This window comes from Oryzias melastigma, linkage group LG15 (genome assembly GCF_002922805.2).
Source record: "Oryzias melastigma strain HK-1 linkage group LG15, ASM292280v2, whole genome shotgun sequence".
Taxonomy (NCBI): domain Eukaryota; kingdom Metazoa; phylum Chordata; class Actinopteri; order Beloniformes; family Adrianichthyidae; genus Oryzias; species Oryzias melastigma.
Window position 1 is genome coordinate 8,741,604 of NC_050526.1, and position 16,819 is coordinate 8,758,422.

Below are 16,819 nucleotides of genomic sequence, written 5' to 3' on the forward strand. Positions count from 1 at the left end.
GTAAGGGTGGGGTCATCTGGACCCCATAAGTGCACGCGAGGGTTAAGGATGATGCTTGCTTGTTCTCTCTGTGGATTTTATCTTCAACCCTTTTTGTATAAATTGATGTCTGAGGTTCACATAGATGATAAACTATGTAGGTTTTTACATCCTGTTGACCTGAAGACGTCTTGTTTGATCAACTCTACCTCCAGAATGAACAGATTTTATATGGAAAGAAAAACTTTGGTAAAAAGTTTGATCTTTTATGAGTTAAAAACACATATCTTCTGCTACACAACATTAGTTACTAGCTGCTCAGAGCTGCACTGAGATGATCCTGTTTGACACAGAGCATCTTTTATTTTGAAAATAAGTAAAAAAAAAAAAAAAAAAAAGTAAAAAAAAGAATAAAGAAATTACATTTTTAGAGATGCATGTTTTTTTTATATTTTTGGTTTGGTTTGTGCCAAAACATTAGACATAACTCATATTTATTGTTTAAAAAAACAGAAGGTATGAATGTAAATCCAAATTTCTTAAAGGCTAAAGTAAGACTATGCGACTCCTTCTAGGCTTTGATCAGTAGAAAACAAGTCAGAATGGCTCTTTTACTGCTAAAGGTTGCAGAATCCTGCTCTAGGCAATTCAGGTGAGCACTACTACTCAAAGTTGGACTGTCACAGCGCATGTTGGGTGAAGCGGACAACAAAAATGGAGGTCACCCAGCAGATATTTTTTTTCCAATATTTTATAGATACAAAGCATTTAATGTTGTTTGAGAGAAGGTTGGGGTCTCAGAAGAGGAATGCAGCCGCTTTCTTGGCGCTTTTTTGTCGTCATGATCAGTAGCTCCACCCCAAAACCCTGCTTATACGTCATTGCAATCGGTCAACGGATCACTGCGAGATATGAAATATAAGACATACTGTATATTTTTCCAGTATCTTGTTCTATTTTCTATCTAGTTGTCCGCTCTCTCTGCTTCCTTGTTTCTGTGCATGAAATTTGGGAATTCCAATAACTTTTTCAGTGAGTTTTTGTCATTTTCAGGGTTAAAAAGTCATTTTTCTGAACAGTTTCCTCCATAGTCAAATCAAATCAAAAAATCCTTTATTACTCCCACAATGGGGAAATTCTCTCAGTGGTGGGCAGCAGCCGCTGGACGGCGCTCTATCGCCCCTAGTCGCGTACTATGATCGCTAAAATAAATTCAAGCTAAATGATGCGATTTGCCCGGATGTACAATTCCAGTATCAGACGACATCACCAGCAGGTGTCACATTCTGCAGCCACTGGAGCGATTCCACTCCGATGGCTGAGCAACTACTGCAACGAGAGAAATTACAAATTGCTTGAAAGTATAAACAGGCCTTAATTGATCTGTTCCATTTTTCTACGCACAACTAAACGAGGTCCAAAAACTGTATGGATCAGTCCGGCTTAATTGATCAATTTTATAATAGAAACACTAAAATACCAGACTGGACCGAACCGTACCGCTCAGTGAAAATGAGGCGTAAGAGAACTGGACCGAGTTAGTGTGATGTCACCCACAGAAAATGGTTTAGTCGCAAGTCCAACCAAATCCAGTCAGTTTAGTATCTTTTTCAAGATACGGAAGCCGACTTGTTGGAACCACTAATCGTCAGGAAGCAGTGATTGGTCCAAATCGGTCTGAGTCAACGCAATATGGCGCGAGCTTGTTGGAAGCGGGATATATGAAACTCGTTGAACGTTCAAGACACTGGTCACTTGGTCCAGTTCTTTTATACAATCTATGGCTGAATTTCAGTAAAGAGCGAATCAGAGTGATCCTGATCTGGGGCGGCCGTGGTGCAGCGGTAGGGCGGTCGACTCCTGTTCAGAAGTGAGCAGGTTCGACTCCGCCTTGCCCACCCATGTGTCGAGTGTCCTTGGGCAAGACACTGAACCCCGAATTGCCTCTGGTGGGAGGTTGGCGCCAGTGTTCGGCAGCGGAGCCACCACCAGTGTGTGAATGTGTGTGTGAATGTGTGAATGGGTCTGTGACTGTGAAGCGCTTTGGGCCCTTGAAGGAGGGTAGAAAGCGCTATACAAGTATACGCCATTTGATCTGTGCCTACTGACCCAGATGTCAAACCAGCAAGAGCCCAAAGGAATGTGACCTAAATCTGTGATCCAGATGTAAAAAATTACACCATATCTGCTGATTCTCACCATACATCTTCCACAGATTAATTTGATTTTGAACAAAAATGTATCAAAAATAATTGTGTTGTTTCTTCAGCATTGTGCTCTTGCACACTACCTCCTGTGTAACAAGCTTAGAGTTTCTAGAAAAATATTTTTTCCATAAGTAAATGACAGGTAAGTTAAGGGTCAGATTCCATGAACTGTACATTCATTTTAACAAATTTGCAGTTTATTTTCTGCTGCCCCTGATTTAGTTTACTGCAGAACAGAATTGTTTGCTGGTTTCTGGGGTGAACTGGTGCTGCAGCTAGTCTGAATCCTGAATACACAACATCTAAGCAATGTAGGCAGAATAATCAATCATTTTTACCTTATTTCAGAGCTTTTCAAGCAATCCTTTTAATGCCATTGTGTAATTATTTTACCCAACTGCATTCATTAACATTCAACTCCTTTTTTTTGTTTGTTTGTTTAGATTTGTTTACATGTAGCAAAATGTTCTCAAACGAGACAGGATTTGAGCAATGATGCCCACATTGTCCTGTTGTTTTGAGGGCTGATGTACAGATGGAATCCACAGATCCATTTGTAGAGTGCAAACATTTAAATGGAGCAAGACTAATGAGCAGCCTGACTGACTGTCAGGCACTGCTATCACTCACTGTCGCTGGTCTGTGCTGCTTTCTCCTGCGTTTATGATCACATGCAGAGCTTGGTGTGAGAATTAGAGGGAGGGGGGGGGCGTTTCCTGAAAAAACTAATGTTGACAGTGGAGGTGCAGAAGTAACTGAAAGTTTCTTTTGCACACACCATGTCATTCCATGTTGTCCTAGTTTTTTATTTTTTTTATTGTGTATTATTGGGTCTCTCCTCATATCAATGAATTATAGTGTGTGGCAGAAATATACTACAAAATAATATGCAAATATCAGCACAAAATCTGGTATTTTCCACCATGCATGCGACTTTATTAGCTTTATTAGAGAGTATCCTGTTACATAACGTATAGGACAGGTCTGGTATCAAGTGACCCGAGGTCCATACTGGTCCATGACCTCTATGTGATCTTTGATTTAGTGAATTCAGAGTGAACAGAGCTGTGTGAGAAAACTTTGAGAAACTGGTAAAGTCATTAATGATTAAATCTGAGTTCATTCCCAGGATTCTAATTTTAATCCATTCAGTTTCTCCAACAACTGTTTAGCATCCAACATTGCCAACCCCAGAGGTACACCAATGTTATGGCTATGAAATATAAACTGCATGTTTTCTTTTTGAATGAGAGAAATCAAAAGGTCTAAAGCCAATAAGTGCTTTTGCTTTAATGGAAATGGTTTCCTTGAGCATCAACAAAAACCGAATAACAAAATACAAACAAAAAGAGTCCCAAGGGAAATATAGCTCTCAATCTACTTTTATATATTTCAATTTCATGTTAAACAAATCAAACTCTTCTACAGAGGTATTGACTGGTCATGGCCGCTGTTTTCACAGCATCGACTGATGATAACTTGTATGAATCTTTCAGCAAATCCACCATGAATCTTCTATTTATTCATTCATTCATTCATCTTCTTGTCTGCTTCGTCCCTTCTGGGGTCGCGGGGGTGCCGGAGCCTAACCCGGCTGCTGATGGGCAAAGGCGGGGTACACCCTGGACAGGTCTCCAGTCTGTCACAGGGCCTCTGTTTAATGATATATTATATATAGCTTCTGTCTCAGTGGATTTCTCTTTGCATTTGTATAATTTTGCGACAAACCTTTTTGTTTTATTTCAAGCCCAGCATTATCTGAGGCAACAGAAAGTCCCCAATGACACGACACCCCCGTGAAAATGTAATGAATGAGTCTTAAACTATTGTGCTGAAATTTCATCTGTATAACTGTTGAAGTGAAAATATGTGGAAGCACCGCTTTGTTGCATTCGATTCAGATGAATGCTGGGCTCCTCCAGAACATCTGGGAATGTGCGCAGTCCCCTCCGGTACCACTTCTCCGCCGTCTTTAGTCCAACCCCGAACACGCTCGTGAACAGCTGGCAAGAAGCAAGGTAAAGCAGTATTCAACAAGACGTGAAATGACGGGCTCCTTTCAAGGGGCTCAGCACTTGAACATCTGAAGAGACATGAAACACGCTGATCTGCCTTACGCTAAGTTCACACTGGTCGCGGAAGCAGCGCGGCATCCGCTCTGTCCTGCAATTCACACCAGACGCGCATTTTCCTGCGACAGTCTACAGGCGCTCCTGCTAGAGCTTTTTTCTGTTTTTGTCATAATGGGTAAATTAACACTAGAAGTCCCACAGAGCAGCCATTTGGCTTTTCTACCTATAAAACCCACACGGCAGCCAGTTGGCTCAAAGGCTTTTAGCCATTATCCTTAATCAGGTGTGAGTTGAGGCTTTTGTTATGTAAACAAGCTCCACCAAAGGTGGGGCCATGCTGAACCACTTCAACAAAACTTGTTTTCATTTTGACATCTGGGACTTCGTGTTAATAAAGTATTGTCGCGCTGTGCTTTCCCGATGATGGCGATTGCGCAACTCTTCAGGACGTGCGTGGGGAGGGAAATCACTTCACGCGACAAGCACTCTTTGCTCAGAACTTTTACTCAACTTGAGCAGGTGAGTACAGATTGTGGCTTGTTACAGAACAGGTGTATAGTTTCTGCTCGGGCTCTAGCTCGGGCACAGAACAGCAGCGATATCTGTCCATGCCATGAGCGCGAGCACCTTCTGATCTTTTTCTCCACCTCCACAAACCTAGTCTCATCTCCCAGTATCGCGATATTACAATCAACGAACAACAAAAAGCCAACAGGGGGTTATTTACATCTCAGTAACTACTTTACAGTATTAAACCATGTTTCTGCTAAGAAGAAGCAAGTAGGTGATGAGTTTTTATACTAAATGAAGGCTTATGCTATACTACACCTTTATATTTTGTTATTAATCCATGGAGGAATTCATTGTTACATCAATCTACATAGAGCTGCAGACCAGTTAAAACCTGTTAGGTGGGTTCTTAATCAGTACTTTTCCACTAACAAACACAGTCATAAATGATCTTGCTGACAGGAACAGGACCATGGACACTGACCACTCAGGATGTAGTTTTGGAGAAGATGTAAGGTATCTCAGGTACATAGGGCACATAAGGTGTTGGCTTTTGGGGGTTCTTCTCGACTGACAAACGCTGACCTGGAGTCAAATAACGCCCGCCTTTAACGTATATTAGTAAACCTTATTTTATAACTCTTTGTCTTTGCGTGCCCAGAGACCCGGAGATCTCTGTACAAGCTTGATCCAACTTTCATTAAATTGACTAAACTCCATTTGACTCTTTTGATGACTTTCTTCCTCATCAATGAACACGCAGAGGTTAGCAGGGGCTGACCTCACATTGGCCTACACGTCTTTAATTTATCTGTTGTCAAGACACAGAGAGAAGTATGTGTGTGTGTCTGATTTGTTTGTGTGTGTTGTGATTGTATGTTTATTTTCATCTCTACAGTCTGTTTAAATACAAAATCATGATCGTATTTGTCAATCACAGTGTTTTATTGTAAAAAATTGGTTATATTTTGAAAATAAACCATATTTTCTCATGTATCTTGATGCAACTTCCTGCCAGAATCGATGTGGATCGCTCGGGGCTCAGATACTAAATTGACCAGGCACCAAAATAATGTGCCTGTGTGAACCACACCATAGGTTAACAAGGGGACTGAATGGAACCGGTTGCCGTTCCGCAGCACTTCGCGTCCAGTGTGAACCTAGCGTTAAAGGTTTCTAAACTTCTGAACAGAAAAAGACAAATAAGTTGTTTTTGCTGCACTGACCTTGAGCGTTTGATACCTTTCATCTGAGAGTATTTTATTGACTTCAAACGACCGACCGTATTGGAGGATCTCCTGCAAAACATAAAGACAGAGAATATTATGAAGGAAAGCTCTATCTATGCCATCAACGTCATCGTGCTTCTCCTTCCATCTGCTGTCTACAAATTGCTGCTCATTTGAAAAGCATTTTCTCTTAAATCAGGTGTGCTCATTTTCCTTTTCCTGAAATATTGACTTTGTTGTTTGGAACCTGGGATTAATACCAGTTTAATGGCAGTCATAAAATGCCCTGGGTAATGCTTTACCACATTTTACCAATTGAGATGAAACAACTTTGCATTCATTCATTCATCTGCACTCAGAGGAGAGCCCCACTAAATCCCGCCTCCCAGTCTGTAAAATGAGGCGGCTCTTTTCGGGCTGGTGAAACTGCAGAGGTGTAGGAGATCAGTGTGTTCCTAAAGCTCCATGTGCACGCTCAGCCTTAGCATGAACGGATGACGGCTAGCATGGATGAAGCATTGATCTGGAGGTCGGGGCCGGGAGTTCAGTGCAGTTTGAAGCAGCCTTCACTGCTCAGCGGTGCATCCACCCGTCCACCTCTGCTTTTCACCCCAGCTAAGGCCAACCTCAAACACAAGGATAATGCTTCACCACACTCGCTGCACAGGGAGAGACACACTTCTTTAAATGCAACACATCTCCCTCTCACACACACAGACAACACTCTTCATCCTCCTCTCTGCCTCGGTGCCTCCACACTTTCATGTTAGAGGGTTTATACCTTCTCCTCACTTTGGATGACAGTGCCACGCTGCTGATCATCAAGCGTTTATTTTTTTGTTTATCTTTTTCTTATTTTGAGCAAACCCTCACATTCAGAGGTCACTCACAGTCTAATTTGGTCTTCCCGGGACTTTTATGTGACTTTGCCTAATGAGAGCGCCTCGGCTCTGGCACATCTGACAGATTTAGACGTGCTCTCAGATCTGCAGCCGCATGTCTTCAGGGTTCGTGGCGTCTGGAAGTTGCATTTAAAGCTCACCTTTCTGTGCAGCAGGAGTTTGGCATTCTCTCAGAGAAAACATGTTCCCAGAATCTCTCTGTGGCTGCAGTGATTCCTGTCCTGAGTTTGACTGGGGGGCCGAGAGGATGAAGTGACCCAGTGATGCTTTTCTGTTCCTCAGTGACAGCATACATTTGTCTTTTGTCCATCAAAAACTTACACTGAGAAATGCTACACTTTTAAATTCCAAAACAACTTTCCTCTAACAAACTGACCTACAAACTCATTTTTATTTACTGTTTAAATACTCAACGGAATGCTTCAAAGGATTTTTTTTCTTTTTAATAACACACATTCATATCAGATCACCCTGAACACCTCTTTACAGGATTCCCAGCACCCATCTGTCCTTCATAGTTTGACTCTAGAAGACCCTTCTAATTCAGTTTTCTAATTCTTCCTCACAATCTCTTCATCCTCATATCACCTCTGCTTTATGCAACGTTTTTCTATTTCACATACCAACTTGAGCTGGTTCTTTCTGGAGTGAGACGGTCAACAGACACACTGCCAAAAATGAATCTTAAGTAGAAAGATCCTCGTTTTCTCGAAACGAGGATCTTTCTACTTAAGATTCATTTCTTCTTAGGAAATGTTTCAATGGCAAAATTATCTTAATTTGAGAAAACCTGTCTCAGTGACTAGAATTTTTTTATCCCATGTCAATTTTTTTTTGCTCATTTAAAGACAACCTGAAAGAATTTTTTCCTTATTTCTAATGCTACATACATACCATGCGTTGCACATGTTCCTGAATGCACTTTTGGCATATGGTGTTCACACTGGACTGTCTCTTACCGATACTAGCACATACACCTATAATTTGTGCAAAATGTCAAACTGGTGCAAATCTGGTGAATCTTTCTCCATTTTTTTTCTATCATAGCTTTATTTCCTATAAATGAAAGACTTGGTGTCATAGAATTCCAGCTGGACACAAACCAGAATGATCAATTTCTTCTCCATGATTGGTTTTCAGACGCTTGTTAATTCTGTGAATTAAAGAGGATGCCATCCAGACCTCATATAAAAACCTCTTAAAGACTAGGGTTTGGGGAACGCAAAATGTGCATTTACACACGTTTACATGGACTTTTAATTGGAAGTTTCTGAGGCCTGTTTTTGCAGTGCAGTGAAAACATAAACGATATGAATGAGTCTGTGTTAAACATCCATCCATCCATCCATCTTCTTGACCGCTTCTTCCCTTTCGGGGTCGTGGGGGTGCTGGAGCCTAACCCGGCTACTGAGGGGCGAAGGCGGGGTACACCCTGGACAGGTCTCCAGTCTGTCTCAGGGCCTCAATCACACACACATTCACTCTCACATTCACACCTAGGGGCAATTTAGAGTCACCAATGAACCTATGAAGCATGTTTTTGGACGGTGGGAGGAAGCCGGAGTCCCCGGTGAAAACCCACGCATGCACGGGGAGAACATGCAAACTCCACACAGAAAGGTCCCAAATCCCCCAGCCGGGATTCGAACCGGGGCCTTCTTGCTGTGAGGCAAGAGCGCTAACCACTGCGCCACCATGCAGCCCTGTGTTAAACATAAGTTTTTAAATCAATCAGTTTGTAAGTTCGTTTCTGTTCCCACATTTTATCTGCGTATGATTATCTTGGATTACTGATCACATTATCTAATGTTTAGCATTCATCTGTAACCATCATATATGACATTATTTTTATTTGCGGGCTCCTCAGATTAATTTCTGCTGTAAGATTATTTCATTACAGTGCATGAAAATTATTATTATGGATGAGTCATGGTCAGATGAATAAATATTGACTGTGTCCATTTGCTGGTAGGATCTACCTTCTGTTGTTATAGCAACGGCTTTACCGCGTGGATTCTGTCCACATGCCGAATCTGAAGCTCACCTCCACCAACTCCTCCATGGTCTCTCCCAGGCAGGGCAGCTCATGTACTCGCTCTGAGGAGCGCACCTCCCAAGACAGACTCTTCAGCACTGACGCAGCTCTCCTGAAGGCCAGACACTGCCCCTCCATCCCATTGAATTCATAGTTCTCAGCCAGCACTTCAAAGGCATCCTGCAGGGAGGCAATAGCAAAGACGTGAGGGCCGACTTTAGGGAAACAGCAGACATGCAGGACATGTCCTGTGATGTGATAAATGTTTACAGTTATTGACTGAAACATCAAATATTAAAAAGTGAATCTGGTGAGATAATAGAAGAAAAGGAGGTCAAGGTAACGTGTGTCAGTGGTCTCCCCTCTGAGACGCTCTGACCCTCAGATGAAACCAGACAGCGGTGGATGCTCCCTTCATTTCTCTGCCCCCCCTGCAGTGTCTTCCTGTGCCACCGCCGGTCATCTCTGCACACGACCGTCTACGCTGCCTGCTTTCCCTTCTGGATGGATGAGCAGACGTGTTGGATGCTACGTATGCCCGACACAAAACACCCATTTTCCACTCTGAAACTGACTCTCCGGGGAGCTGCAGTGGCTTTACATTTTTCAACAGTAACGTGCATTATTTGTTTAAAACAACCAGGTGCTGACCCAGACCTGAAGGAAGAGAGCATATATCTCTCTGATGCTGACTTCACAGGCTTCTGATGTAACCTGCTATGCAACAAGACAAAACATGACTGACATCAGGAATACTATAAACACCTATTTAACCCAGTTAGAAACATGCTCAATCGAAATATAAAGTCCCACCAAAGAAAGATTGTTCCCATACAAAAACCATCATAAAACAAGCTTGTATTTCTAGGCAACAATCCTGATTTTATTTTTTTAGTTTAGGCAGTTTTATCTGTCTGATGGTTTCCAGTCTTTCAGTGTTTGAGTTCATAACTCTGGTTTGTTAAAGACATCTGAATGACAATGGAAGCTGGTGTTCAGCAAAGAGATTCCCTTCTAAAAGCTTTGAGCCTTAAAGAAGATTAAATCAACTAAATCCTGAACAATCCCTGTTAAAATGTTACACATTTAATTTGAATCGAATACATAAATAGTTTTTACTTTGGTATTTATTGACTCATTTGAAACTTTAATTGTTTTAAAAAATAGGATTAATTATATTATGACAATAGAAAAAAACACAAACATTTTTGGTGTTACAGCTAATAATGGGCACTTTGGTTCCTACTCAGGAGCCGATTCTTTCGATTCGACCCCTGGTAAAGAATCTGCTCTTTTCAGTCACGATCCTCGACTCTTGAAGGATTTTTTGTGGGCCTTTATTTTACCATAACTTTGTAGAAAAAAAAAATGGTTTCTATGTTGGAAACTATTTGAATGTGTAACGTATTCAGGGGAAGCTGTAGAATTGCTAAATTTTGTGGATTTATTACATTACAAACCTGTAATGTAATTTGAGAAATATTTTAATCAAATGTTAGCATGCTAGTTCTTTTGTTTTTACATAAGCTTTTCATTTATTGTTTTAAAGAGTTAAACAACAGGCAACCCCGCAGCCCCAAAAGGGATGCACAGAGAACTATTGGATTGATCCTCCTTGTGCTCCATCCATCTGAGTCCCTGATTGGTTTCGGCGATGTGGCAACCTCGCCAATGTTCTGATGGCTGAACTTCCGTCACTCAAATCGCGCCGCAGGACCTCAGATGGAATCTGTACCATTGACTTAACATTGAAACTCGACGTTCCTGAGGCACAAATGGCTTAAGGTGAGACCGAGCAGGCAGAGCGCTCACAGCAAAAGTAAAGGATCAGCTCCCGTCATTTGAGAGTCGACGCTTTCATCTCCCTACCACCCATGACCCATCACTAGTTACAGCAGCAGAAATACTCTGAAGATTATAGATAAGAAGAAACTCCTTACAGCTCCATTCACACCGAATGTTATCCACATGTCAGGGACATCTGGTGTCAATGTTAAGTCAATTCACAGACACAGGGCTCGTGTGGTACTTGTTTTGGACATGCCAGTACAATTTAGGCCGAGCAGCACATCCCGAGTTAAAACATCTGAGATTTAGCAATAAAGACCAGTCACATCAATAGATCATGGATTCAGCTTTGCCCCGTGATGTGTTGATGATGCTATCAGTGGGTGTGTCCAAAACTGACAGGAGGACAATTCGATTGTTCTCCTCCTGAACGTTATGATATTTTTCTTATTTTCTTATAGACAATAACAAAAAGTTCCTCTAGTTTTATTCTTATTTGTATTTTTTATTTTCAAACTGGGGCACAGAGAGACGGAAATGACACTGAAAGTGTCATTCAGACGCAACTCCTGCAGTAGATGTACCAGGAGAGTTTCTGAATGATCTCATGAACCCAGACATGGAGACGGGACTATCAATGTTTTTGTAGAACTCTTCAAACTAAAAAAACCTGATCTCCCAACATCATGCATTGTAATAGAGATATAGAGTCAGCTTCCATGATGATTGCTGGTAGCTCTTCCCACACTGTCTGTAAACGTCAAGTTTAAGAACATGTTTTTGGACGAGCATCAAGCAGCGAATTTGACATGCAACTCACGTAGGGTGTGAATGTCAAGTGACTCTGTTGTGTGCTGTAAATTCTGTTTTGTTTATTGTGCATGCTTTGCTTATTGTGCATGTCTTGTGTGAAGTGCATGTTTGCAGTGATCTAAATGTGATGTGTTTCTGTAGTGATGTTTATTGACTTGACAGACTGATTGCGCACAGCTGCGAGTTATTGGGCGCCACCCCTTTTGACATTATTTAAGAGCGCCCTGCACTGGACACGGGAAGCGGAGGAAACATAAGAGACTGCAAAACAAGGGGGAACGAACGCATGGACAGGTGATCGGCAGGAGAAACGTAAAGAGAAGTATGCCACACCAAAAACGAGGGGAGCAGCGGAGGACACAGACTGCAGAGGCCGAGCGCGCAGCAGGGAGCCGGATCGGAAAGCGGTGACAGTGTCGAGGAGCGCCGGGGCGACCAGCAAGCTGTTAAAAGCCTTCTGACAGATGAGTAAAAGGAACGTCGGCCCTCCCCCTTGTAGTGTGCGTGTGGGTCCGAGAGATCGGAGGACAGGCTGCAGCTGAGCGTGTTGTTGTTTGTGTTTGCAGCTGGCTGCGGGCGCGTTCCCCATCTCTACACAGCGAGTGGACCACGCCCCCTTTGCGTATGCGGACTGGGATTCACCTCAAGGCGGATCAAGTTTCCGATTGCATGAACGGACTCAAGTGGACAATCTTTTTTTTTAATAACTAGTTTTATTCTATTTATCTTTAAAAAAAATAGAATTTTTTAAAATATTTAAATATATAATTTTTTTTTACGAACAGAGTTTTGTCATTCTTACACAGCGTGTTTTTTAAAAGAGCCGAAGAAAAAACCAAAAGAACCCTTTTGAGTTTTTGACATGAACGCAGCATAACACCAGAGGGTTGGCTCAGTGGATTGTGAAGTGGAGAACAGCAGCTTTGCACTGACATGCAACACTTCATGATACAGAATGTGTTGCATATTGATTCATGGTCAATATAAAAGCCATTTTTGTCCATGATTGATTTGCCTATCACGCCAATGGTCGAGGAGTTACAGTAGCTCATAGTTTGTGTTATTTAGGTGTTGGCAGCTTCATCTCAGGTTTAAAGGGTTAAACATTGTTTGTTTGTATGACAACATGTACACATAATGAATTGACCCTATAGCTAGCTTTAGATGTTTTGCTACATAACCTTTTAGATTGTTCATTCTGCTTTTTATAATGATTAACAACAAAAATGGTTAAAATGTGTTTTCAATAATCGTTTAAAAACTGCTTTTAGTTTTTAGGTTATTCATGGGAAGTATTAGAACGTCTCCATGAGTTGAATCCCAGAAAATGTCACTATCGTTATTAGGTAAATTTTGTGGTTTTCCCTCACACAAACATGGAAAATTAAGAAACGATTTGGAGGTTTCAGAGCCTCAGGTTTGCTTATTGACTTCAGAGCTTAGTGGTTTCGCTGATAAAGTTTGACAACAAGCTAATGATTTACCTGTCTGATCTGTGATCCAGACTCCTCACGTCTGATGTGCTAATTTTATCCAGCCTGGGAACCTGAAGAATCTGGGAGCTCATCTTTGATTTGCTCTGTCAGCACAGACCTGACCTGCCAGATATTTGTCTGCCTACCAGAGAAATATCGGCTGTGGTGCAGCAGAATGACAGTCGGGAGATTCCAGGTTCAATTCCCGCCTTGCCCGTCTATGTATCAAAGTGTCCTTGGGCAAGACACTGAACCCCACATTGCCTCTGATGGAAGGTTGCCACCAGTGTGTGAATGGGTGAATGGGTCTGTGACTGTGAAGAGCTTTGGGCCTTTGAAGGAAGGTAGAAAGCGCTATACAAGGTAGTAGTTCACTTTCAGCTTATCCCTTTCGGGGTCACCACCCACTGTTTCGCATCAGTGATTTGGCAGAGTTTTTACGCCGGATGCCCTTCCTGACACAGCCCTGTACTTGAGGGGCACAGGGACCCAGTTAGGCAGCAGAATCAAGGGTCTTGTCTAAGGACCCAATCTGGGTGGAGATCAGTGGACAACCCTGGGAATCAAACCCAGGGTTCCTGGGTGTCAGCCCTTCACCTAGCCCACTGAGCCACCCAGCCTTTTACCATCTCACTGAGGCCCAAGCATCTCTTTTTATATTGCAGTGCAGTTTTTTAGTGGTGCACCATATACGCATCATTTTTAAAATAATTATATTCATAAATCCTTCTCATTTTTTTTTCTCAGCTTCATGAACTGAAAAAAGAACAAAATCATTAAACATCACTTTGAAGGAAATTCAAAATTATTTTTAAAAGTGTTTTTGGAAAAATGAAAAAAAAAATGCAGAAAAAAGGTAACTTCAATGTAAAATATTCATTTACATAAAAAACTAATCTAAACAATAAAGCGCTAAAATATTCATTTCAAAATGTTAATACAAACAACTTCATCACATTCCTCTTTTGCTTAAAAAGATATTTAGTTTTAGTTCCAGGTTTTTAGATGTTAAAGTGTTGGCCTTACATGAAATGCTGAACTTCTTAGATTTGAAAAGGTCCTACATTTAAAGGGGGCATACCAGGAAAAAATCAACTTTTTGGGCTTTTAAGTGCATGACACTCTTCATTCCTCTCTATCAAGAACCCTAAAGCGGTATTTTGATTTGTTCAAGCATTTAAGAGTAATCCTCTGAAAACCTGCGCTCTCCGCAGCAGCCCGGATCTCAATCTGACCTCTTTTGTCTTTCTTGCAGTTGCAGAGAAAAGTTTCAGGTTGTTTAAGCCTAACAATTAGATTTCTCATCATAATGTAGAAAATCATGCAAAAGGTGAAACAGCAGTGAAACAATATGATTCATTCATCATCTAAAGGTTCTGTTCAGGATTGGGGGTTTACAACCTCGAAAGTTCACAAGTCCATTTTTGGGCCACAATTTACAGTCATTATTCAACCTGTGAAATGTGTTTTTGACTGAGAGTGGAAACTGGAGAAATTCCACACATGAACAAGGAGAACATGCTAACTCTACACAAAAAGAACCCAACCGGATTTCAAACCTTCTCATTGCTAAGTTACTGTTAACTTGTGGTTAAATGTTTGTACTTCCTTAAAATTTTACAGCAGAACTCTGTGGCCACATATTGTGGCCTTTTTGTAATCATGGTGTGATGATAGCAGAATTTGTCTTAAGAACTGGAAACACTTCAGACTAGATTCTGCTCTGATACCTATCTACAACCCTTTACATCGCCTGAGCCCAATGCTGCCTGACTTCAGGCTCACTAACAGCTAATGAAGCAAAACCAGAACTCACAGTGAATCTCCCTCCAAGGGGCTGGTAGAAAGGCTGAGATCACATCAGAAGTTAGTGTCTGTGAATGTACGCGATCTCATTCTATCCACTATTAATATAAAGATTAAAATGACATGAACAACCAGTATGCAGCTGAAACTTTAGCCTGTCTAGGCATGAAGTCCCAAAGGCAAAAAGGAAATGCTCCAAGATGAGGAAGAACTGCTAAATCAAGGCCATAATCTAAATGCAGCTCAGTGCTAACCGACTCCAGCACATTTCCTCCTTCATTTCCTCGTCTGCAGCCAAGCTGTGGTTTGAGGTCACCGCACCACCCGCGGTCCTGTAGACATGCAGCCGCAGGTCAGTGAGCAGCAGACTGTAGGCCGGCTCACACAGGAGATTCACTGACCCGTTTACTGTCACGCATGGAAGGGAAACAAGCCTCCACACACACAGCATGACTGCTCTCTCAGTATGTGGCAAACAGGAAAAGCAAGTCAGTTACTGCAGAAGTTAAAGGGCACACTTCTGCTGCGAGTGTTCAGGGATGTGATAAGCATGCAGAGATGTGTTTGGATGCTCTCAACATCCAAAATAACCAACTATGTGCCAAACTTTGCTGGTTTAAAACATCCAGAGAATGTGTACTGATTCTAGAGTGAAGATTAAAGAAAGTTCTTGAGTTATTTGAGTTTTACTTTAGACTATTCAGTGCAGAAGTCATAAAGATACACTTTTATTGAAACCTTGCAGATTAGTTTATGCACTGATGTATGCTGCATATAATGGGGAAATTGATGAAGGAAAATCTCCATCTCACTTGAACATATGATTCTGTTCTGACAGCTTTCCAACACTATCCTTATACTACATTTATCTATTTGAAGCAATAAGTGCAGGACTAAATAAAGAAGCAACGTTGCCCACTTGACCTGCATCTTTTATGCTCAGATAAGCCTCTTTCTCCTATTGTGAGGGAACATTAAAGCTTCACCTAAAGATCTTTTTTGAGTTTCAGCTCTCCCCATGACACTCAATCGTCTTCACACCAAACTTCTTCTTTTGGATTTTCCTTTGCAGGTCTGTAGGTTGCTGTAGAACACCAAACATCCCACTCTTCCCTGACGTTTGCAGACCTTCTTGACATCCAGCCTCCTGCTCTATTACCTGAATGAGAAGATCCAGGTTCTGATGGACTGATCACATCTGACCCACGATCAGCGACAGGAGGAGAGAACCAGGAGAGAGGCTATTTTCATTAGAAATGTTCTGGTTGCAAATGTTTGGCTGCAGATGGACCTTCTGGGCCTTCCTGTGACACATGTCAGATGTACGGGACGTGGGCAGACACAGGAACATCCAACTGTCAGTTAGGCTGTTAGAGGTGTTAGCCGTTAGCAGAGGATGAAGTCTGATGATGACACTCTTAGATGTTCTGTGACAGCAGAGGGGAATGTTCCTGCTCTGATCGCTAATTTATTGCCCTTAATGTCAGTCCAGAAAGAAAGTCTGGCCTGAAAATGTTTTGTAGGATGGGATGGCAGCTTCACATGGTGCTCCTGAGAGAAGAACAATATAATGTTCCTGAGATTATAACACCATGGCTACGTCCAAATTCCCACTCTGACTCCGAAAAAGTTATTTAGTGCAGGAATATCTTCTGCCCTGGATTTTGAAAGCAATTTGGACACCATTCTCACTACTTTATTTTTCTTTTTTCCTAAACGGTGGATATGACATCACCAGCTTCACAAAGTGAAAGTTTAATAAATACAAACATTTCATGACGTCTGTTTATGAATCCACTGTGTTCTGATGAAGAAAATGTGGATGGTTTATTTAAAAAATGAAATATAAGCACATTTTTTTCAAAAAAATTGCTCAATGTATTGTGTCAATACTCGCTAATGTAGCATCAATGCACAATGGTTTTTCGCAATGACTTCAGTACTAAACTGGTTCAAAACGTACTTAGAAAACAGGAAATATTTTGTGTCAATTGGTAACTTCA

At 41.6% G+C, this 16,819-nt stretch overlaps 1 protein-coding gene across 3 annotated transcripts in view; it reads right to left on the reverse strand.

The window, feature by feature from the left end:
• dntt (deoxynucleotidyltransferase, terminal) overlaps positions 1-16,819 on the reverse strand; it is a 144,596-nt gene that overhangs the window by 99,146 nt on the left and 28,631 nt on the right. For all 3 annotated transcript variants that reach the window (XM_036215509.1, XM_024296427.2, XM_024296425.2), the window contains 3 exons: positions 8,944-9,114; positions 5,995-6,066; positions 4,066-4,189 (listed from right to left, as the gene is read on the reverse strand). In XM_036215509.1, the coding sequence (XP_036071402.1) occupies positions 4,066-4,189; positions 5,995-6,066; positions 8,944-9,114 (367 nt within the window). The remainder of the gene's footprint in view (positions 1-4,065; positions 4,190-5,994; positions 6,067-8,943; positions 9,115-16,819) is intronic.